Source organism: Vombatus ursinus, unplaced genomic scaffold (genome assembly GCF_900497805.2).
Source record: "Vombatus ursinus unplaced genomic scaffold, bare-nosed wombat genome assembly UNPS02015175.1, whole genome shotgun sequence".
Lineage (NCBI taxonomy): Eukaryota > Metazoa > Chordata > Mammalia > Diprotodontia > Vombatidae > Vombatus > Vombatus ursinus.
Window position 1 is genome coordinate 9082167 of NW_020954953.1, and position 24818 is coordinate 9106984.

The following is a 24818-nucleotide window of genomic DNA, read 5'->3' on the forward strand; positions in this document are numbered from 1 at the left end:
TACAGAATAATTTATTAAACTAATCTGTGATAATAGGGTAATAGAGAATAACGGATTAATGTGTTATCTTTCCTAAGTTAACTTAATTGATTTTAAACAGGACTTAGTAAAATCTAACTTATAGGAGTAACTTAAGGGACAGGATTTCTAGGGAATTTCAGGCTTGGAACATATTTATTGTTATTTGAACCTTTCAAACAATATTATGGTGGAGGTTACCTACTTTTTTAACCCAAGTCCTTATTTTCTATTAACAGAGAAGTTCCTCTGGTTCAACTTAGTAAACATTCATTAAACACTTGCTGAGAGCAGCTTATGCTACTCTGCTAGTGAACAAGGTAAGCTATTTCCTATTTCCATAGTTGAACTTAACAGTCTGGTACAGGGATGTGACCTATCCAGAGAAAGGTGTTATATAAAGCAAAAAGCAGCAGCATTAAGATGTTTGTAGGTAGCTAGGTGGTGCAGTGAGTTGAGTGCCAGGCCTGGAGTCAGGAAGACTCATTTTCCTGAGTTCAAATCTGGCCTCAGACACTTACTAGCTGTGTGACCCTAGGCAAATCACTAAACCCTGTTTGCCTCAATTTCCTCATCTGAAAAATGAGCTGTAGAAGGAAGTGGCAAACCACTCCAGTATCTCTACCAAGAAAACCTCAAATGAGGTTATGGAGAGTTGGACATGACTGAAAAATTACTTAACAACAAGATGTTTGCTCAAGTGGGATCTGACAATGAAGGGAAATAGTACAGTGTTTCCCTGAAAATCTCCTAGGAAGCCTACTTGTGGCTTATTGTAGCCAGCAATTTGCTGATTCAACATAAGATCCCTTGAATGGTGTGCTGTGCTAGTGTGAGCAGTACAGGAAGCTAAAACAACTCCATTTTGTCTTCAATTCCTCTATCTTTCCCCTGACCATTTTTCATTGCAGCTCCTACCCAGTTTTCCACCCTCTTTTCTGTTGGATCAGCAAGGACATTCCTATCTACCAGGGCAGGGTTACAAGAGAGCTAACCTAAAGAGCCTTTCCTGCTACTAGACCCCCCAAAAAAGGGGTACTATCTCCCCTATTTCTATCTGCAAGCCCCTAGCAACAGGCCTCATCCAATCCTAAGGTACCCCACACCCAATTCACCTGCTGTCTAAATTGAAACCTAGATAAGCTTTGTCCTTTGGTTCTTTGGTTCTATCCCTGAGGGTGAGACTCCCTTGCTGGCAAATTCAATAAACCCTCATTGTTTCCTAAATTTTTGGTTTGGGTTTGGTTCTGGTTTGTTCCAGCACTGACAATCTTACCAACACTAAGCACTAAGCATGTGAAATTAGACAGTTATGATCACTGATCATTTTTAAACACTATGAAATATGACGTTGAAATGAAAGAGCACAAAAGACCTAAAAATGGTAACACCTTTGAGCCAGCTTGGAAAGATAGAGTATGTTGCAATAAAATAGTAAATACATATTATGGAGTGGTCCAAAGAGGGGGGTTAGATGGTGAGATTTGTTCAGTCATTTTTCAGTTGTGTTCAATTCTTCACGACCCATTTGGGGTTTTCTTAGCAAAGATCCTAGAGTGGTTTGCCATTTCTTTCTCTCACTCATTTTATAGATGAGGAAACTGAGGCAGATAGGATTAAGTGATTCATTCAGAGTCACCCAGCTAGTAAGTATCTGAAGCTGGATTTGAACTCACGAAGATGAGTCTTCCTGACTCCAGGCCTGGCATTCTATCCTCTGCTCAACCTAGCTGCCAGACAGAGAGATACACCAAAGGAAATTCTAGAAACTTGTCATTCTATCAGGTTGACTCTCTGCTGTCCTTATTTCTCTGCCTTCTACCATATATGGGGAAGAAAGAGGGCTACTACACATGTCTGAGAAAGCTGATACATCTGAAGAAACTTGAGATACTTTATTTTAAAAGGTTCATAATTCCATGAGCATACTGGTGGAAAGTGCCTTCATCAATGCGAATAACAACCTTTTTTTTTTTTTAAAGAAATCCATTCAGCTGGTGGCCAGTCTTTCAGGGCAGGCAGCTATGGGGCACAATGGATAGAGTGCCAGGCTTGGAGTCAGGAAAACTCACCTTCTTGAGTTCAAATCTGGCCTCAGACACTTACTAGCAATGTGACTCTGGGTAAGTCACTTAACCCTGTTTGCCTCGGTTTTCTGATCTGTAAACGTGCTAAAGAAGAAAATGGCAAACTACTCCACTATCTTTGCCAAAAACAAACAAACAAAAAAAACAAACCCAAAAAACTCAAATGGAGTCACAAAGAATCTGACACAATTGAAAATGACTGAACACAATCTTCCAGGGATGAGTCCATCCAAATTTAGGTAGGTTGATGCTTCCAGAACACATACACACAATCTCTCACTAGGCTTCTACTCGAAACCTTTCTAGCCTGGTAGAGCCTGGCAGAATTTATGCTTCTGTAGCATATCCTTTAAGAATTCAGCCACACTGGGGCAGCTAGGTGGTGCAGTGGATAGAGTTCCAGCCTTGGAGTTAGGAGGACCTGAATTCAAATCTGACCTCAGGCCCTTGACACTCACTAGCTGTGTGACCCTGAGTAAGTCACTTAACCCCAATTGCCTCACCAAAAAAAAAAAAAAAGAATTCAGGGACACTTACATGTTGAAGTACCATAAAGAGGCAGTATCCCAGAGCAAAGAGTGCTGTATTTGGAGTCAGAGGGCCCAAGTCCAAATGCTATGTAAACTCTGTGGACCTGTTTCCCCATATGCTAAACGAGAGGATTAGATTAGATGGTATCTAGGATCTCTTGTAGCTCTAAATCTGGGATCTATGATCCCATTCAACTCACTGTACGGGTAGCAATGTCTAGTTATGGAGATTTCAACAGGTGGGTCAGCAGAGATCTGATCACCAATGATTTTGTGCCACCCTGAACAAGTCAGGTAACTAGGCCTAGAAGACCAACAACATAATCAAAAGATATTTGGTCCCAGATAAATTCGGTCAGGTCTACTTGCCTCTTACAGGAAAGAAACTTAAAGTAGTTAGTCTAGCTTACTCAGATCTGCTACCCCAGCCTTCTTTCTTGGATCTGACCTTTGACGCTGACAACCTAAACCCCACAATTCCCATCCCACTGTTTGACTCTAGGACGTGGCCTTGCCTGTTCAGATGAAAGTACTTATCAGCCAGCCCACACAGCTGGCAGCTTTCCACTCCCCCCACTGGCCCTGCTCAGTTCCACCCCCACTTCTACCCCACCACCTCCCTTTGTGTCCTCCTGGGGCCTCTGGCTCACTTGGAATTCACATCCCAGGGTTCGTCTGGCTTTAGCTTCTAATTACCAATACTGTGCTTCACTCACTGAACAGTCTTTCTCCTGGAAGACATCCTGAATTGTAATGAAGCTCCAAACAGTGGCATCTTGTAAATTGTGTCATTGTTTGTCAGAGAGCCTGAAGGATGACTCATGATTTAAACTTGTATTCTGTAGCTACAGCCAGGACACACCAGCACGTCCCAGACACTTCACTGGTGTGTCATAAACAGTGAAACTTCCCAATAATTTTTGCCTGAGCCCTACACTGACTGATGCTCTACCCACCTGTCTTTCTTTTCTCCCTCTTCTCTCTTCATTATTTAGTGAACCAAACTTATTTCAGAGGCCTACTACCCTCTCTCGTACACAGATTGTTGTTCAGTCATTTCAGTTGTGTTTGACTCTTCATGACCCCATTTGGGGTTTTCTTGGCAAAGATACTAGAGTGGTTTGCCATTTTACAGATGAGGAAACTGAGGCAAACATGGCTAAGTGACTTGCTCAGAGTCATACAACTAGTATATATCTGAAGTCTTAACCTTCTCATATAACAATCCCCTCACTTGCTAGTTTGGGCCAGTAGAAAAGGGAGTTTTCTACACCCTCTAAAGATATAATATAACAAATTTAGTGTATGAAAAACTAGGGAACACCAATCCATAAAGCCTCATGTGAAATTGTTAGATTATAACAATTCTCTTTCATCAGAGGATTCATTATACTTATCAGAAGTCAGAATATACAACTGAGATGTGGTCATAAGATCATAGATTTAAAGCTGGAAGGTGGACCTACTATTACTACTAATGATGATACTACTAATAATAAAGGCTAACATTTATATAGTGCTTACTATGTGCCATGTACTATGCTATGTACTTTATAATTGTTATCTCATTTTTTAAAACATTCATACGGTATGTACAATGTGCTAAGCAATTTATAATCATTATTTCATTTAATCTTTGTGGAAACCCTAGGGTGTAGGTGCTATTATTATTCCCATTTTACAGTTGAGGAAACTGAGGCAAACTAAGGTTAAGTGATTTGCCCAACATCACACAGTAAATGTCTGAGGCTGGATTTGTGATTCATCTTCCTGAGTTCAAATCTGGCCTGAGACACTTACTAGCTGTGTCACCCTGTGCAAGTCACTTAACCCTGTTTGCCTCAGTTTCCTCATCTGTCAAATGAGCTGGAGAAGGAAATGGCAAACCATTCTGGTATCTTTGCCAAGAAAACCCCAAATGGGGTCACAAAGAGTCAGACACAACTGAAAAATGACTGAACAATAACAACAGAATGTAGTCTTCCTGATGCCAAATCCACACTCTATCCACTGGGCTACCATCTGGTCATAGAACACTGAGGTCATCACAAAGCTGGCAGCAGGACTGGTACAAGAATATCTCACTCTTGTATGCAGTTTTACAAAGTGTTATCTGTCTCCATCACAACCAACCCTGTAGAGTATCTAGAGAGTGCAAATGTTAATATCCCTGTTTTACAGATGAAGAAATTGAGGTTGAGAGAGGAAATGACTTCTCCATGGTGGCATAGCTAGTGAGTATCAGAGCAAGGATGTGAAACCAAGTCTTCTGATCGCAAGCCTGGTGATCTTTGTACTTTACCATGACACCTTTCTGGTACATACAATAAGAATGACTCAGAGATGGGGGAGTAATTTACAATGAATCAAGTGGTATCACCTGTTAACTGAAATAGATTCTCGGCCAAAGACTATAGGGCATTCCATCTAATTCAGCAAGCATTTTTACAGTGCCCATTATGTGCCAGGCATTACAGGATCACAGTCACAGAATCTGAGAGTTGGAAGGTATCTCAGCAGCCATCTGGTCCAATCCCTATACGAAAGGAATTACATCTGACATACAGGAAAACCAGCCTCCATTTGAATTCCTCCAAGGAGAGATTCCTCCCCTCAAAGCAGCCTGTTCCACTTTTAGACAGGTCTTTGAAACTTCGACCCACTCTTACTGTTCTGCTCTCAAGGTCAGATAGAATTCATCTGATCCTGCCTCCACATGAAAGTCTTTCAAATACTTGAAGACAGCAGTCGTGGCCCCTTCTCCAAGATAGTTATGTCTAGTTCTTTAAACTAAGCCTCAGATGGCACAAGCCCAAGGCTTCTTTAGGTTATCCTCCTTAAACTACAAAGCCCAGAACTGTACTCAATAGTCCATACAGAGGCTGATTAAAGCATAGTTCAGTAGGGCTGTCATCTCCCTATTCGTGGAATCGATGCCTCTCTTAACCTAGCCCAACACTGTGTTCGCTTTTCTAGTTACCTCACAAATCTTCAGATTCATATTGAACTTAAAGTCAACTATCCCCACCCCAATCTTTTTCTATTATTCTATTCATAGAATAATTTCTATGGAAGCATGCCTTATCTTCCTCCACCTTATACTTTTGAAATTGATGCTTTGTATGCAAGTGTAAGACTTGACATTTATTCCTACTGAATTTTGTCTAACTAGGTTCAGGCCAATGTCCTTGAGCCTGTCAAGAGATTTTTGAATCCCGATTGTCCAATCTAGTGTATTAGCTATCCCTCTCAGTTTTGTCACGTGTAAATTTGAAAAGCACGCCATCTATGCCTTTATTCATGTTACTGATAAAAATGTTACACGACTAAGGACTAGGCACAATATTCTACTGGACACCTCCTGCCACATTGACATTGAACCATTAACAACTACACCTTGAGTTTAGTCTTCCAACCCCTTCTAAATTGTTGTAGATGACAAGAGCAAAAACTAGAGTAAAAAAGGTACTTGCCTTCAAGGAGATTGCATTCTACCAGGAAGACAGAAACAATATACCAAAATTGGTAAATATAAAGTTGTTGTTCAGTCATTTTTCAGTTTTGTCCAACTCTTCGTAACCCCATTTGGGGTTTTCTTGGCAAAGATACTGGAGTGGTTTGCCATTGCCTTCTCCAGCTCATTTTACAGATGAGGAAACTGAAGCAAATAGGGTTAAGTGACCTGCTCAGGGTCACACAGCTAGTGAGTGTCTGAAGTTGAATTTGAATTCATGAAGATGAGTCTTCCTGACTCTAAGCCCAGTGTTTTATCCACCACACCACCTAGCTCCCAGAAAACAAAGAGTCCTTATCTATAAAGTATTTACCTATAAAACAAATTCAAAGTAACCAGGAGATGAGAACATTAACAACAGGGGAATATCAAGAAAAACATCATATTGGATGTAGCATTTAAACTGAGCCTTAAAGGGAGCTAGAGATCCCAAGAGGCAGAGATAAGGAGGGAGAACTTTACAGGCAACAGCATAGAGATGGGAAATGGAATTTATGCAGTTAGTAGGTCTGTTTGTCTGGAAGATAGAATGTGAGAGAAGAATTATGTTGTAATAATAAACTGAAGTAAGGCTGTGAAGGGCTTTAAGAGCTAGAAGGAACTGGAAGTCACTGCAACTTCTTGAGAGGATGAATCATATTATCAGACCTCTCTGAATTAGGAATATTAATTTGGTAGATACATGGGAGAGATGGATTGGGAAGGTGAGAGACCAGCAGCAGTCCGGGCAATAAATGATGAGGCCCTGAATCAGAGTGGTAGATATGTGACAGGTAACTAGGTGATGTAGTGGATAAAGTACTAGGTCTGGAGTCAGGAAGACTCCTCTTCATGAGTTCAAATCTGCCCTCAGACACTTACTAGCTGTGTGACCCTGAGCAAGTCACTTAAACCTGTTTGCCTCAGTTTCCTCATCTGTAAAATGAGCTGGAGAAAGAAATGGCAAACCACTCCAATATCTTTGCCAAGAAAGCCCCAAATGGAGTCATAAAGAGTCAGACAAAACTGAAAACAACTGTACAAGGAATATAAATGGAGAGAAGGGGACAAATTGCAGTTATAGAGGTTATAGAAGGTTATAGAAGGCAACCAATTGGACATTGGGGAATATAGGAAAGTGAAGAATGTAGGGGAATTCTGAAAGTTAAAATCTGAATGACTAGAAAATGATGGTGCTCTCAGTGGAAATAAGGAAGTTAACAAAAGAGGTATATTTGAAGGAGAAAATGAGTTTTATTTTGGGGCTGTTGAGTTTGAAATATCTATGGGACATACAGCTAGATTTGCTAAGCAGGAAGTTGATGATGCAACACTGAAACTATGAAGAAGATGAGGGCTGGATAAGTAGATTTAAGAATCATATCAGCAAAAAGATGATAATTGAATCCTTGGTAGATAGAGGACTAACTGAGAAAGAGTGTAGAGGGAGAAGAGAAGGGGGCCTAGGATAGGGTACAACCATATTTAAAGGACAGGAAGAAAAAGATGACCAACAAAGGAGACTGAAAAGGAACAGACAGGCAGGTAGAAGGGAAACCAAGAGAAAATGGCGTCATGAAAGCAAAGAGAGAAGAATGTCCAAGAGTGGTCAGTAATTTCAAAAGCTATAGAGAGGTCAAATATAATGAGAACTGAGAAAAGGCCACTAGATTTAGCAGTTAAGAAATTGGCATTGGTAAAATTGGTAAGAGGAAGTAAGTTTTGATTAGTAGGTAAGAGATTGGTAAACTTGGAGTGAGCAGTTCCAATCCAATGGTGGGGCAGGAAACAATCATGAGGAATTGAGAAGTGAATGGGAGATGTGAAAGGAGTCAGTAGACAATGCTTTCTAAGGTTTAACTTTGAAAAGAAAAAGAGATGTAGGATGACACATTGAGGGAATGACAGAGTCAGGAAGAGATATTTTATGGATGGAGAAGATCTAGGCATGTTTTTGGATAGTGTAGATAAGGAAAGTGTGAATATGAGAAAAAAGGGAGAAACTGATTGAGGGTAAAAGCTATTGGAGATAATTAAAGGAATGCAATCAAGAGCACAGGTAGAGGAGTTATCCAATGCAAGAAGAAAACCCACGTCTTCATCAGAGGCTGTAATATAGGAGGGGAGAATGGAGAAGAATAGAAATGTTGAGATGTGGAATTTTGCACAAATGGGAGCTGAGAAATTAAGACTTAGCTGAAATTATACAGAATACAGTGGACTAGAGGGGGCAAGCCAGCTGAACTCTGTCAACATTCCCCTCCAAACAATTTTAAAATAACTTCTCAAATCAAATTTTGGAGTAGCAGAGCCAACAAAGTTAGGGTGAGATATTTTTCTGGCCCAACAAAACTTAGGAGGTCAACAGAAAAGATCTGTGACACTAGGGTGGAGTCCTGTCCACAGTGCACATACCCAATGTCAGCAAAAGCAGCCCCAGATGCTTTGGGAACTCTAAGCCTAGAAATGATAAGGCATTTGGATAACTGGTCAGTGCCCTTTGCTGGCACTGATTAGCAATTCTGTTGCCCAAACACATATCTGGGTCACAGTTCCAGGATGGAGAGGAGCACTTATGGTCAGTCACAAGGGAGCAGGGGCCCTAGTTCCTGTCTCAGGGCCAAGAGAAGTGCTAGCACTTGTGACTACAGGAGAATCGGGGAACTGGTCCCAGTTTCAGGGCCAAGAAGAGCACAAATACTTGGGGATGCAGGAGAAAAGGGGCCCTTCCTAGGTAAAGAACAAAGCACAGACCAGAAGAGCAAGGACCACACCTCTTCCTGGATGACTCCACCTTGGAAGCACTGAAAACTTGCAGACCCCAGAACTAGCTCTGAAAACAGCACCATGAAAAATGCTGAAGCATAGGAAAATGTCTCTCCACCCCCAGGTGAGCAGAGCCCAACTTTAAAAGAAAGTTAAATTTTAAAAAATAGGCTGAAAAATGAGCAAACAAAAAAAGAACTTGACCACAAAAAGCCATTGTGTAGTCAGGGAAGACCAAGATACAAACTCAGAAGAAGACAAAAATGTGAAAATGGTTATAAGTAAAGCCTCAAGGGAAAAAATGCTCATTGGACACAAGCCCAGCAAGAATTCCTAGAAGAGTTAAAGAAAGAGATAAGAATGGGAGAAGAAAAATTGGGGAAAGAAATGAGAGCAATGCAAGAAAATTATGAAAAGATAATTAAGCTTGGTAAAGGAGGCACAAAAAATACTGAAGGAAAAACACCTTAAAAAGGAGAATTAGACTAATAGTAAAAGAGGCCCAAAAATTCACTGAAGAAAAGGACTCCTTTAGAAGCAAACTAGACCAAATGGAAAAGGAGGTACAAAAATTCACTGAAGACAAAAACTCCTTAAAAAGCAGAATTGATGAAATGGAAAAGGAGATACAAAAGCTCACTGAAGAAAATAATTCTTTAAAAATTAGAATTGGGGGGTAGCTAGGTGGCACAGTGAATAGAGCTCTGGCCTTGGAGTCAGGAGGACCTGAGTTCAAGTACAGCCTCAGACACTTAACACTTACTAGCTGTGTGACCCTGGGCAAGTCACTTAACCCCAATGGCCTCACCAAAAAAAAAAAATTAGAATTGGGCAAGTGAAAGCTAATGACTTCAGGAGACACCAAGAAACAATCAAAGTCAAAAGAATGAAAATAGAAGAAAGTGTGAAAGATCCCATCAGAAAAACAACTGACCTGGAAAGCAGATCAATGAGAGGTAATTTAAGAATGCTTGGACTACTAGAAAGCCATGATCAAAAAAAAAACAGACATCATATTTCAAGAAATTATCAAGGAAAACTGCCCCAATATCTTACCTCAAGAGGGTAAAATAGAAATTGAAGTAATCCACCTATCAACTCCTGAAAGAGACCCCAAAATGAAAACTCCCAGGAATACTATAGTCAAATTGTAGAGCTCCCAGATCAAATAAAAAATGTTGAAGCAGCCAGAAAGAAACAATTCTAATATTGTGAAGTCACAGTAAGATCACACAAAATTTAGCAGCTCCCACATTAAAGAATCTGAGAGCTTGAATGCGATATTCTGGAAAGCAAAGGAGCTAGGATTACAATCAAGAATAACCTACCCAGCAAAACTGAGTATAATCCTTCATGGGGGAAAATGAATATTTAATGAAATAGATGGCTTTTAAGCATTTCTGATGAAAAGATCAGAGTTGAAGAGAAAATGTGACATTCAAACAAAAGACTCAAGAGAAGCATAAACAGGTAAATATGAAAGAGTAATCATAAAGGATTCAATAAAGTTAAACTGTTTACATTCCTATATAATATGTAACTCCTAAAAACTATTATCATTAGGGCAGTAAAAAAAAGGGTGTACATAGACAGAGGGTATGAGTGTGAGTCAATTATGTTGAGATGATCTCCAAAAAGAAAGTGATGAAAAAGATGGATGCACTGGGAGAAGAGAAAAGAGAGAGGTAGAATGGAGAAAATTTCCTCACATAAAAGAGATGTGTAAGGAAGAACTCTTACAATGGAGGAGAAAATGGGAGAGTAAGGTAATGTTTGAAATTCACTCTCAGTTGGTTTGAAGAGGAAAGAACACACACACACACACATACATACACACACACACACACACACAGAGTCAATTGAGTATAGAAAATTTATCTTACCCAACAGGGAACTAGGAGGAGAAGAGGAGAAGAGAAAGCAGAGGGGGAGAAGGATGATAAAATGGAGGGCAGATAGAAGAAGTCAGGAATCAGAAGCAAAATAGACTTTTGAGGAAGGACAGGATAAAAAGAGAGAGAAGAATAAAAAAGAAGATGGGGTGGATGGAGGGAAATACAAACTTAGTACTCATAACTGTGAATGGGAATGAGATGAGCTTACCCATAAAATGGAAGCAGATAGCAGAATGGATTCGAAAGCAGAATCCAGCAATATGTTGTTTACATGAAACACACTTGAAAGGGCTAAGGCAGAATCAATTATGATTCAGTTGAAGTAATAAAGGCAGGGGTAGTAATCATGATCTCAGACAAAGCAAAAGCAAAGATAGACCTATTTAAAAAAGATAATCAGGGAAACCACATTTTGCTAAAAGGTACTATAGAAAATGAAGTAATATCAAAAAATTTCACAGCAAGTTTCTCTGATAAAGGCCTCTTTTCTCAAACGAATAAAGAACTGAGTCAAATTTATACAAATAAGAGCCATTCCTCAACTGGTAAATGGCCAAAGGATATGAACATGCAGCTTTCAGAAAAAGAAATCAAAGCTATCTATAGTCATATGAAAAAAAAATGCTTCAAATCACTATTGATTAGAGAAATGCAAATTAAAATACCTCTAAGGTACCACTTTTTACCTAACAGAAATGACAAATGCTGTAGGGGAAGAGGGAAAATAGACTAATGAATTGTTGGTGGAGTAGTGAACTGATCAAACCATTCTGGAGAACAATTTAGAACTATGCCCAAAGGATTATAAAACTGTGCATACCCTTTAATCCAGCAATACCACTACAAAGAGATCGAAGAAAAAGTAAAAGGACCTATATGTACAAAAATATTTATAGCAGTTCTTTTTGTGGTGGCAAAAAAAGTGGAAGCCAAGGGGATGCCTATCAAGAGGAATGGTGAACAAGTTGTGATATATGACTGTAATGGAGTTCTATTGTGCTGTAAGAAATGATGAGGGGAATGGTTACAGAAAAACATGGCAAGACCTATATGAACTGATGCAAAGTGAAACAAGTAGAACCAGGAGAACATCGTGCATAGTTACATTACATAGTTGTAATGATTATTGGCTGTGAAAGATTGGCTACTTTTGTCAGTACAATGATCTAAGACAATTCCAAAGGACTCATGATGAAAAAATGCTATCTACTTCCTGAGAGAGAAATGATGAACACTGAGCACAAATTTAAGTATGATTTTCTCACTTTCTTTATTTTTTTTTTGCTACATGGCTAATATGGAAATATGTTTTGCATGATTTCACATGTGTAATTGATATCATATTGCTTGCCTTTTCAGTGGGTGGGGAAACGGGTGGGAGGAAGAGCATTTGGAACTCAAAACTTAACAAGAATGTAAAAAATAAATAATAAATAAACAAATGAATGAAACAAAAAAATTAGAATAACTTTGTAGTGAACCCAGTCTACAATAGAAAGCAGACTAATGGTGAAATACAAAGGCTAGTCTCATGTAGGGTTATATTAATCCCCAGTGCATTAAGGATTGCCATATCATACCAATGATCCATTTATCCTCCCATAGCCTTGTTGATGAGTAAAAATGGCATCATGGTAATTGGAATCAGAAGAAATTTTCATCAAATAGCAATAATACTTTGGCAATGTCTGCAACATGCATATCTTCCACCTTAAACACATATTGCACCATTATGACTTAAGAATGTCCACTCAGATGTACAGTATACAAACTACACTTCCATATATTTGATGAACACAGCTATTAAATCTTGCCTGTGGACATATATTTAAAATAATCTGTGCCATTTATATAGAGCTTTAAGGTTTACAGAGTATATGGATACAATATTCTCTCATTTGAGCCTCACAACAATCCTCTATTTTATTGAGGTAAATACATCCCGCTAGTAACTGCCTGAATTTGAACATAGGTCTTCCTGACTCCAAGTTCAGGAATCTATATATTATGCTTTTGATAGGCCTGCTGAGTGAAGTGCCAGACAGAGTCAAGAAGACCTGAGTTTAAATCTTGACCCTTGCCCCTTCATTTTACATGTGAAAATGTCACAGATACTGAGTGGCAGACTTTGAACATGATGTCATATCCCAAATCCAGTGCTGAAGCATTGTTGAAATTATTAATATTTTTTACATTCCAGTTGCTTCAAAAGGAAAGGTATTTCGTTACCATTATATATGTTATTATCATATATTATGCACATGATATATTGTAATAATATAATACATACATTATATATTATATATATTCATTATACATTCCAGTTGTTTCAAAAGGAAAGTTTATGGAAGGAAGATTTGGAAAGGATTGCATTTAGGGTGACTTATTATAATGCGACATCCCAGATGCATCCCAACTGGTTAATAAAGCACATGTAATCAGCATCCTAGGCCAGAGGAGATCACTCTTGGAAAGAGGATACTGAGGGCAATAAGACTGGATCAGGGAAACAACTTCCTATTTGAAAAGAGCCAGTTCTTTCTGATTTATCATAAACCTCAATACTTAGAGTGAATCTGGCATTAAGCTCAAAATGCACATCATGTCATTTTCCAATCTGACCTTGAAGAACTGGAAAGCACATAGAGAGGTTTTATTAGAAGCAGAGCATAAATATCTTTTAAGAGTACTTGTGTCAGTAGCTGGCAGGAAGATGATCTTTGAAGGAATGCAGAATATTAGACTGGGAGTCCTTAGACATCATCTTAGTGCAACTCTCCCATTTAACAGAATGGGAAAACTGAAGCCTTAGAAAGGGGGAAGGGACTTGCCCAAGATCCCATAGTGAGTCAGTGGCCGAGCCTTAACCAGCACCTGAGTTCTCCTTACTCCTAGTCCTAGGCTCACAAACATCTTCTCTAATATCCCAGAAACTGCATGCAGATTATCTGAGGTCCTTCACAGCTCTAAATTCTATCAGATTGTTTCTTGGAGAGTGAACTCAACTACATCTGGCATTAATTTCAGAATGCAAATGATGCTATTTCCCAACCTACCATTGAGAATGTAAGCTCTTTAAAGGCAGGGGCTGTTGGATTTTTGCCTTTGTATCCCTAGTGCCTGAAACTGCGTCTGGTATACAGTGGACACTTAATAAATGCTTGTTAGTGATGATGGTGATTTGTGACCTTGACTTCTGGAGCATTATTCAGAAATTAGATGGAGCACATGTATAGACATAGAAACTAGCCAAACACTGTGTGCTCTCTCTTCCTCTCTCCTGGCTGAGGGGGGCAGGAGACAGAACTCATCTCTCCACTTTGACTTTTTCTCTCCTCTAAGGATAGGTGGCACTGTTTCCCTTTTCCCCCTCCTTTCTCCCTCTCCACAACATAAACGCAGCCAGAGTGACTGTTTTCGTTCTTTCCCCCTCTCTTTTTTGGGCCCCCAAACTGGATAGCCAACAGCAAATGGCAGCTGTGCCTCAGTGTCACTGATGAACCACCACTAGTCCTCTCTGTCATCACATGACTTAGAATAGCTAAGCCTGACATCTGGACATTTACCTTTGTGTAAGACAGTCCAATGGAATTCTTCTTGCGTGTACCTCCCTAGGTGTTCAGGGCTCAGTCTTTAAAACTGGACTCCTTACATAGTGGCTATTTTGGTAAGTTAACCTATTGGTATTTCATTTGCCTATTTATGGTAAGCTAAAATTTGCCTGGAACATGTATTCTGGGTGGCGGTGGGGGGCGAAGATAGAGACAGAGAGAGACAGGGACGGAGAGACAGAGAGAGACAGACACAAAGAGCAAGAAACAGAGAGACAGAGGGGGAGAGAGAGGAAAAAAGAGAAGAGAAGATGAGAGACAGGAGGAGGTAAGAGAGGGAAAGGAGAGGAAGAGGAGAGAGATCTATTTTTTTTTAAATAAATTGTTAGAGATCATGTCTACTGAAATATCGATAGATGATATTTTTAGAGTTGCTTTCATAAAAGCAAACTTCAATCCAATTCCTCACTGTCAGTTTCCATGTCATTAAGTAGCCACAGCTCTGGTTTATGAAGTCAAGCATTTATCAAGTAAGTATTATGTATCTAGGTGCTGTAAGGATTTTTTTGTTGTAGTTCTGAGCCTGAGATTTTATCAGCATGGAGGGAACTTCTAATAAGGAAACCCTCTCCAGGGACTCAGATGGGCCATTTGTCCATAATTTATAGTATCAGAATGCTGCTTGGCCTACTAAGAAGATTAAGTCACATACATCTAGGATAGAGGTTGGGAAACAGGTGGCCTGGAGGCCATGATCTAGGCCATGATCTAGGTGGCCACCCATGATCTAGAATGCACCAGAAGCAGGGCTTGAACCGGTCTTCCACATCCTAAGACTAGCCTTCTATCCACTTTGCATTGCTTTGCAAAGTCTGGTCTCAGCAGTTTATAGTCTACTAATATCATAATACAATGTAGAATGTGATAAGTATCAGAGGGACGTAACAAAGTGCTATTGAAATTTAGAGAAAGGAAAATTAGTGAAAAATAAGCTTAGAGAGGTAGACAGAGGACAAATCCTAGAGGACCTTGAAAAGGACTCTTGTTAAGAAGGTTGGACTTTATTCTGTAAGCAATGCAGAGCTATAAAAGTGGCATACATGCCCATGTTAGATAGTAACGTGCTGCTCTTGGTAATGTTCTAGAGTGGATATTAGTTAAGCATACTCTGAGACACATAGGGAGGATTAAAAGCCTAATGCTATTTGCTCACGCCCAATTTTGACACCGCCATATTCTTTTTTCTTGTTAAATCCACCTTGTACTGATAAACAAATCCTTAAATAAATTCTTGCTTTGCCCCAAAATAGTGTCTCAACCAGGAGAATGCATGCACAATTGGGGCCCAAGTGAACTTACCTGCAGACAAATTCAGTTTCCCCTTCACATTTTGCTTCACACTCTTCTACACTTCTTGCCTCAGATTGCTTCTTTTGGGAATTAAGAAGCGAAGCCCCTTCTGTTTTTACATAACTGTCTAGTGGTTCTCCTTGTCCTAAAGCAGGAAGAAAAGAGAAAACTGTTCAAGGGAATGGCAAATAACATTCAGTTAATATCATCAATATTTTGGAGTTCAGAGGAAGGAGAAATAAATGGCAGCTAAAACATGAGAAGTCCTGAATAAGGCTCCTTGCCAAAGTGTTTAGCTGTTATTCCTTAAGCAATGGGAAGCCATTGAAGCTACATAAAAGTTCTTCATAGAGTTGCTGCTTAATGTGAATCCAAAAAAATATCTCACCACGAAGAAATTTTTTGAATGAAGTAAGTAGTTCTTCTAATGGACTATAACTATTTGGTAAAGCAGCATGCTACCATTTGAATGAAGATAGTAAACTAAATCTCCATTAGAATCTTAATCAGAAGGTCCATTATGGTATGGAAATGAGATTGGACTCTTGAGGGCCATGCCAGAGAAACACAGGCTGGGGTATTATATCCTACCAATTCAGGAAAGCTTCAAACGTCTCATCCATTAGACTATGAATTCCTTGAGAGCAGGAAATGTCTTTTGCCTCTTTAGTGTCCCCTGTGCTAAGCACAGTGCCAGGCACATAGTAGGTGCTTAATAAATATTTATTGACTGACTGACTTGTATGAGCTCATTGACAGACTGTCATTCAAAGACCAGGCTATGTGTGTTTAGAAAGGCTTGTCACCAGAATATTGACTGCTGGTGATAAATGTCTCTAGCCAGAGTAACTCATGAAACTATCTAACAAAGTATAAGCATGTGTGTATGTGTGTGTGTATATGTGTTTGTGTGTGTGTGTATGTGTGTGTATGTTTGTGTGTGTGTAAGTTTGTGTGTGTGTATGGAGCGGGGGTGGGGAGGGAAGGGAGGCCTTGTTCATCTTAATGATGAACTGTTACCTCCAGGAAATTTTGGGCATTAGAATTACTAAAGAAGATATATTGAAAGGGAGGATGAGTTTTATTAATATATCCCCTATTAAAACCTCGTACCTCTCTACTTAAGCAACAAGAACAAAAAAAAATTACTTAACAGTAATAGTAGTCATAATGATAATAATCAAATTTTAAACTTGTGTTTACAAAGTCCTTTACAAACTTAATCTCAATTGATTCTAATACCAACCCTATTAAATAATTTGTTATTCAGTCATTTCTGACTCTTCATGACCCCATTTGGGGTTTTCTCAGCAAAGGTACTGGAGTGGTTGGCTACCTTCTGTAGCTCATTTCACAGATGAGGAAATTGAGGCAAACAAAGTTAAGTGACTTACCTAGGGTCACACAGGTAGTATGTATTTGAGGCCAAATTTGAACTCAGGAAGATGAGTCTTCCTGATTCAAAACCCAGTGCTCGATTTACTGTACCACCTAGCTGCCCATCAGGCCTACCTTATTGTACATCTGTATAGTCTGTTCTAGATATACACATACTCTTGGACAGCCTCAATAAGGTATTCATCCAACTGCATATGTTGAACTCTGGACAGCAGATATTTTTCATCCACTCAGTCTTTTCTATGTAGATTTATAGACTAAACTCCATTGAGTGATCACAGGTCTCCTAGGAGATGCTGTAGTGTTTTGGGGCTTGATGCAATTAGCACGATCAGGATAACAGTGTCAAACTCAAATAGAAAGGAAACCTTCTGGCCATGTTGACTTAAAAAGCCACAAATTAATATAATCCATGTTATACCATATTCTTATTTTTTATTATTTTATTTATTTATTATTGTTGTTAAACATTTTTATTATTTACTATTTTTGTTAAACATTTCCCAGTTACATTTTAATCTGGTTTAGCCGCTCTCCAGTGGCCAGGTACAGTGTAGATTTTGACACCTGTGATCTGGAGGGCCTTACCATGCACAAGAATCCCTCCTTGACTAGGACTCCCTGCTGCCTAACCTCCCTGACCATAGAGAATGACTTTGGTGATCAAACAGCTCCCTGTTCTATGTCTCACCTGATTTTCATTATAATATCATTGAACAGTTATTTTTATTGCTATATCATCAAAGGTATCCTTAATGATGTTGATACTTGTATAGTAGAGGTTTAATTGAACTGTAAGAGTCATTCCAGTGACTGTGTCTGGAGCTCTCCCTGGATACTTCTGAGGGCTCTAGGAATATGATGACTCAGTGGTTGGATGTGCTTAGCCTAGCACTGAATGCACTGGTCACTTCAGGATGAAGCAAAAAACCTTGAGTGGTCCCTTGTTCCTCACTTTGTGACAGTGGCAGGAGACTAAAATGCTGTACCAGTTAAAAAGAAAGACAGTTTCTGGCTGGTTCACTCCTCCTTTGCCCATCTAGGTAGCAACAAAGGGGACTTACGACAAGGAGTGGGGATAGGCTGGCCATTCCCCACCTGAGCATTATAGTTACCGCTTTCATGCAGCATCTGGGCCCCACCTTCTTTTTCTCCTCTGTGTTTCCTTTCCTGAACATCAATCTCAAGTGGACATGTCCAGGCTTAGAGTTTGAGAGGTCTTATTGTTCATCCTTCGTTTTAGGACCAAAGACATCATGGGCGATGTTTTGACTTGGGAGTGAATTAGATTTAAGTGAGGCAGAGTTGTGAAATTGTCAGCCTCACTCTCTTCCTGAGTCATCAAAATCCAGTTGCAGGACAAAAGTCAAAATGGTTGGCTATGTCCCAGGATTCAGTGAATGACCTCGGCATCACAGATGCCTGACCAAGCTCTAAGCGCTCCACAGAGCCTGCTTCATGGCTTTTGGAACAAACTGTTCTCATCTACCCAGAAAGTCTTCACATGCGTGGAGTAGACATCCCACTAACTCACCAATAGGTTTGAAGCCTGTCTGTTACTTTCGACCTGGTTTAGCCTGTCTGCTTAGATGGTTTACCAGGGTGTGGCCACTGCAAGTGCTACAGCTTCTTGGAGCCACTGGGCTCACTGAGTGAAGCTGACTGACGGCAATGAGTTTTCTTAATAAGAGAAGATGATCACCAATAAGAAGAGAACAATACTCTGAAAATGTAGACTTGGAGGAACATACCATTGATGTTTGTCCTTTGTTTTTGAAGAGGACCCATGAGAGCCAAGGTGAAATCTAAAATGTCTGATCAGCACTGCTGCATGTTCTGGTGATATCTAATATCCGTCTCCCAGCAGATAGTAACAGTAGTTATAAGTTACTGAATCCTGTGTGAAGTCATTTTATCAATGTTCACTGTGTCTTTCATGTTTAGCATTCTTCTGTGTTGAAGAATAAAATACGTGTCCCATAACTAATTTACAGTTTACACTGAGTACCTTTTACCTGAGTACACTGCCCTTTGGGCAGACCTAGACATGAGCTTTAAATAATTTGTCCCCAGAACACTAGGGTGGAGGATTTAATGAGCTGAAAAGCATGAGAAAAAGAAGCCAAAGTGCTCCCACCATTAGAGCAGAGGTTCTTAAACTGAGGTCTGTAAACTTGAAATAATTTGCCAACTGTATTTCAATATAATTGATTTCCTTTGTAGTCCTGTGCATTTTACTTCATGCATTTAAAAACATTATTCTAACAAAGGGTCCATAGGCTTCACCAAACTGCCAAAGAGAGCCATGACCCCTCCCCCCCAAAATGGCTTAAGAATCTCTACATTCTAGTCTAGGCTTCCCAAGACTGAACCCATTGCAGCAAGAATATCTGAATATTTACTTAGGTATGTGCTTGTTTTTATAGAATCAACAACTATCATTAAGTACTTTGTGTATGCTCTGGGGGAGGGGGAGTGTTGATAAGTATTATAGGTGCTATGGGGCAATTAATAACAATTCACAGAATCTCAGAATTGGAGGGCATAAGTGAAGGGAGCTACATTGTCCAGTGGAAGCAGCAACAGTGGCTTTGCAGTCTTAACTTGCTCCTCTGATGCTTACTACCTATATGAGCTTGGGCCAGTCAGGTAACTTCCTTGGCCTAAATTTCCTTATATGTAGAATGAAGGAATAGCACAAGATAACCTCTGAGGTCCCTTCCAGAACTAGATCCATAATCTGTGATCAAGAATTACCTCTATCAAATACACATCCAAAAAAAAAAGCTTTTGCTTGAAAGATGACCAGTGAAGGGAAAGCCGCTATGTCCTAAGACATCTCCTTGCACTTTGGGATAACTAACTAGTAGGAAGTATTTCCTTATTTCAACCTCAACTGGCTTCTTTGTAGCTTCTATTCATCATTTCTAATTTTGCCTTCTGGGGTTAAATTAAAAAAAAAAAGCTTAACCTTTCCCCCTACCTTCTCTTCTCCAAACCAGATATTCCCAGGCCCTTCAGTAAATCTCCCATGGAGATTTCCCACTCCCTGGAAATTTTTCAAACAAAAGCTAAAAGCTCACTTGAGTATGTTGTAAATGAGATTCTTATTCAGGATGTGTGTTGTTGTTCAGTCACATCCAACTCTTCATGACCCCATTTGGAGTTTTCTTGGCAAAGATATTGGAGTGGTTTGCCATTTCCTTCTCCAGTTCATACAGGTAAGGGAACTGAGGCAAACTGGGTTAAGTGACTTACTCAGCATCACACAGCCAGTAAGTGTCTGAGACCAGACTTCTAACACCTTACCCATCTAAAGAGCCTCGTGTCCATCCTGTCAACCTCTAACACAGGTTAAATGATATTCATTCAAGATAAGTTTTAAAAGCATGTAAGATTCAAATGCTTTTATTCAACAACTTCCTAAGACCAGTGTTACCCATCCATTCCTTCATCTCATTCTATGCTTTTTAAACTTACTCTAGCATTCTATCTTTTCTCCCAAAAGGATCTGCCTACCTGCGGGGAAGCATGAGATTGACTTTTGCCTCTCAGCTAAATTCAGAAGACAGAGGATCTCATAGGTTGAACCCTACTGAGACCTTCTCTTTCTCATCTAAAAGTTGGTGAGTATATTGTAGGAGGGTGGGGATAGGGGAGGAAAATCTACGCTTTGGTTACTGAAGTTTGAAAAGAAAAAAGAAAGCTGATTTGGCAGATTGATGATAAACATAGACTGAAACAAAGCAGATGCAGACCTTGAAGACCCATTAACTACCCTCCTATTCCCATCCCACCCTTATCAGCATGGCACAGCTCACCTTCCATCTTTTCCTGATTTTTACCTTCTTTGTTACCTTACTCATTATTTTGCCACTATTATTAATTTAATTTATTTCATTAATTTTGATTTATTATTAATTTAACTTTAATCAATTATTAATAATTAATTAAATTAATTTTCATTTCTTTCCGGTTGCTACCCAATCCCAGTTTCTTTTGAAATGGCTTATAGGACTGGTCTACTCTGGAGTTTTTAGTCTATTTCTGAGCCACACTAATCTTAACTGTTACATGACTGTGTAAGTGACTTAAAGACCTATTTTTCACTAGGTCTTAATATCCAATTTCAAATAATGATACTATGCTAGGGAGATGGGATTAGCACATGTCTTTCTAGAACTTAGGATCTTAGAATTATAAATGACCTCAGAGACCATCTTATTCCCCTGAATATCCAAATAAGTAGTCCATACCTGAAGATCTCATTTTTCATTCTTCTTAGTTTGAGACACCCCCAACAATGAATGATTGAATGGATGACTGACCATATATGAATCTTGAGATAAGATCTTAAGATTTTGATAAAAGTTATTACCTCTAGGATCATGTAAACTCTATGGTTTGACATTTAGAGATGATCACAACCTGACCCCTTCCTATCTGTCCCGTCTTCTTTACATAGTAATCTCCTCCATGTATTCGTGGTGCTGCAATAATAGTTTACTTGCTCATTGTCCCATCCAATGTTCCATCTCCCACATGCCTGGAATATTCTCCCTCTTAACCTTTGAGTCTTAGAATCCTGGCTTAATCACCAATTAAGACTCAGCTTAATCATCACCTCCTGGGGGAAGCCCTTCCCTGATCTGAACTACTAATGCCTTCTCCTCTACTATTTCATCTGCTCTGTAGCTATTTTCTAAGCACAGATTTCTGTATGTTCTCTCCAATTAGAATGTAAGTTTCTTGAGGGCAGGGATTTGTTTTTTGTTATTATTGTTGTTGTTGTTGTTTTTGTCTCTCCAGCACTTGCCGTAATGCCTGGCACATAGCAAGCAGCTCGATTGATTTAATCATAGAAAGTTTAAAGAAAACCATATGCTACAATGTCTACATTGTGTTCCAGGCTAAACTCCCAGAGAGTCCCAGAAAGTTTTGCTAGCAATTTTGTTGATCAGGACACTTTGTAAAGTAACTATAAATCTCTAAAAAAAATGAGTTAAGACTTTATGAAGTTCTCTAGAGAGTCAAAAAGGCAACAGGACTAAAATCAATGTACAAGGAGAGACAGGATTTATTGTTTGCCATTAAGGATGTATTGAAAATATCCTACCTAATACACCCTGAGAAGATACTGGGAAGATAGCACAAAAGAACCAGTTTCAGAGTTTACATTGTAGATAAATAAGAATCAACTCTAGAATGTCTTCTCTTGTGAATTTTGAGGTTGACGTTGGCCCTTCCCAAGTGACACCATATGTTTAGCTTGTCTATTTTCTCATTTTCTCAAGGCTGTTGTACTCTAAAAGGAACTTGAATTCATGGGGCAACAAAAGACTATCTATTTCAGCAGCAAAAAATATTTTCATGGAGCAAACCCAAGGTGAAAATGTATTGTTACTGAAACAAGTATATTTTTAAAAATAAATCATAGTTTTTTTAAATTTTTTCAAAATTGTAAAATACTTGTACATCAGCTAAATGCAGATGTAAAATGTTCATTCTGATCCATTTGGAAGAGCTACTTCAGTGCTCTAGAAAAATGAAACTAAAGGGCAAAAAAAATTTTAAGTTAAAAAATCTTTTTAAAGAAGGATTAAAATGAAGATAAATTCTGGTATTTAAAAATATGTGTTTCTAAAGAATATTTTCCCTTAGATTGGCCAAGGCAAGCAGTATCTCTCTTGTGTGTGTGTGTGTGTGTGTGTGTGTGTGTGTGTGTTACGCACTGACATATGAATGTTGCTGCCTAGTTTTCTAACCTGTGTTCAGATTGCTGAAACAGACCTTCATTTCCCATAAATAGCTATTTGCTTATTCCTTATCTGACCTCTATTTGCTTTTCTTTCTTCTGGGCAGCTAGCAATATAAACAAGTGCTTGATTACAGTTTTTTAAAAAATCATTTAAAAATTTTTCTGTCTTCTCGTTTATGTCAATCCTAGAGCATCTATCCAAGCATCTTTTTTATAACAAAATGCTGTGGGAAATTAGTTAACTCATAAAGAACACTGAAAAAGACAGACCATAAAGACTATCTTTATGTCTGTCTCTTTCTAAATTATTTCTAATTTACCTTTAAGAAATGTTCATGGTACGAGAAGCAAGAAAACAGATTGTTCTAACTATTCACTAAAATAAAACAAAAAACCCAGATTATATTGAATAGTAAAATGGAAAGTCTAGCTGAGGAACCTCTGAGACAGAGTTGTTGCTACAGGGGGGTATTTAACCATTACCCCACTTTTAATATCTTCCTAACTGAACATCCAATTATACCATACACACACATACCATAATTATGTCTTTGAGGTATCTTACAAATATTTCTAGGGTCCTATTTTTCCTTTATATGGGCCTAATTTTAAAAAATAGACTATAATCCCCAAAGTGATATTTTAAATTTGTCTTAAAGAGAAGCCTTTTCTGAAAATGTTCTAATTTAAATAAATTAAGAGCTATAATAATGGAATCTATTTATTGATCACTTCGCCAAACTTTTTTTTGGAATGCCAAATGACTGGTTTGACTATGTTGTCTAACCTTCCTTTATAAGTATACTGGAACTTGGAAAGTAATTAATTTTCCTTTCTACCCCACTTATCTCTAGTATTTTGGCAATATTCATGGGGAAATTGCTATCATCACCTGATAAGTTCTCCAGTTTTCTGCCACCTTTTGACCTGAAAATTCACTGGACCTAATGCTGAAAGGATCAATTTATACATAAAGTCATTTCAAGAATCATTTTTATATTAAGTCAACCTAGAAGAGAATTCAAAGGTATTGTTGAGTCTTAACTGTTCAAGCATTTGCAACATGCTTATTCTTTCCTAGAAAAAAAATTTTTTTGAAATTACAAAAAAAAAGGAAAACTTAGGTGCTCTTAAAATTACACATTCCTTTAAAATAAATATTGTTCAGCGTCTTACCTGACTTAAGAAAGAAAAGAAAGAAAAAGACTATTTTCCCATATTCCATTTTGGGGTTGACTGGCAGGGTCCAGAAGGCTGTGTGTCCCAAAGCCCCAAGCTTTATAGACTCATACAAGAGAAAAGGACCATCAACCAAAAAAACAGTCAAATTAAGTTAATTATTCTCCCAGAGACCCTTGCCATTCTGCTCCAAGCGTTCAAACATTACCTTCCATGGAAGATCTTACAAAATGTTTGATGCCAGTATTTGTTTTAGATGCTAGGAAGTGATGAAAATAGTCCTCTTCCCCATGTCCCATTCTCTTTGCCTTTTCTAAATGTTTACCCCCATCTCTTTATCTCCCCATATAGTCCATATGCTTGTTTTCTTCCTTTAATTCCCTTTCCAATCATTAAAAGAAAGTGAGAAACACACTGGCTCTGAAATATCTAGGCCTTCTGTTACAAATCTCAAGCTTGACACATTTTCGTTAAATCTCCCAAGTCCTACCAAACAGTGAGAATTATTCTTTGACTCAGAATTGTTATTTTGTTGTTTGATTCTCTAAACAATTATTCCTGGTGAACTATAAATATCATTCAATCAACAAACCTACTATTATGCAAGCTACTGTTTGGGCCTAGAGTTTAACTCTTCAAGGAGCCATGATTTCATTCAGATAGGCATGTCTACTACCAATTCTAATCACAATACTTCTTTTATAGACAACCTTAATGAGCTATTCTAGTTTTTAAAAATTTGTCTATTGATCAACTTTCTAATGACAAGAACAATATGTACATGCCTTAGCAT

General features: G+C 38.6%; 2 protein-coding genes across 2 annotated transcripts in view; one reads left to right on the plus strand and one right to left on the minus strand.

Moving 5' to 3' along the window:
* The window catches only part of LOC114031431 (solute carrier family 22 member 3-like), a 192438-nt gene extending 171824 nt beyond the window's left edge, over nt 1–20614 (plus strand). Inside the window, exon 12 of the mRNA XM_027846504.1 lies at nt 20597–20614. The gene's annotated coding sequence lies outside the window, so the exon portion shown is untranslated. The remainder of the gene's footprint in view (nt 1–20596) is intronic.
* LOC114031430 (plasminogen-like) overlaps nt 1–24126 on the minus strand; it is a 71007-nt gene extending 46881 nt beyond the window's left edge. Inside the window, exons 1-2 of the mRNA XM_027846501.1 lie at nt 24023–24126; nt 15700–15835 (exon numbers count right to left, since the gene is read on the minus strand). Coding sequence (XP_027702302.1) covers nt 15700–15835; nt 24023–24071 — 185 coding nt within the window. The 5' untranslated portion in view covers nt 24072–24126. The remainder of the gene's footprint in view (nt 1–15699; nt 15836–24022) is intronic.
* Between the last annotated feature and the right edge of the window lie 692 nt (nt 24127–24818).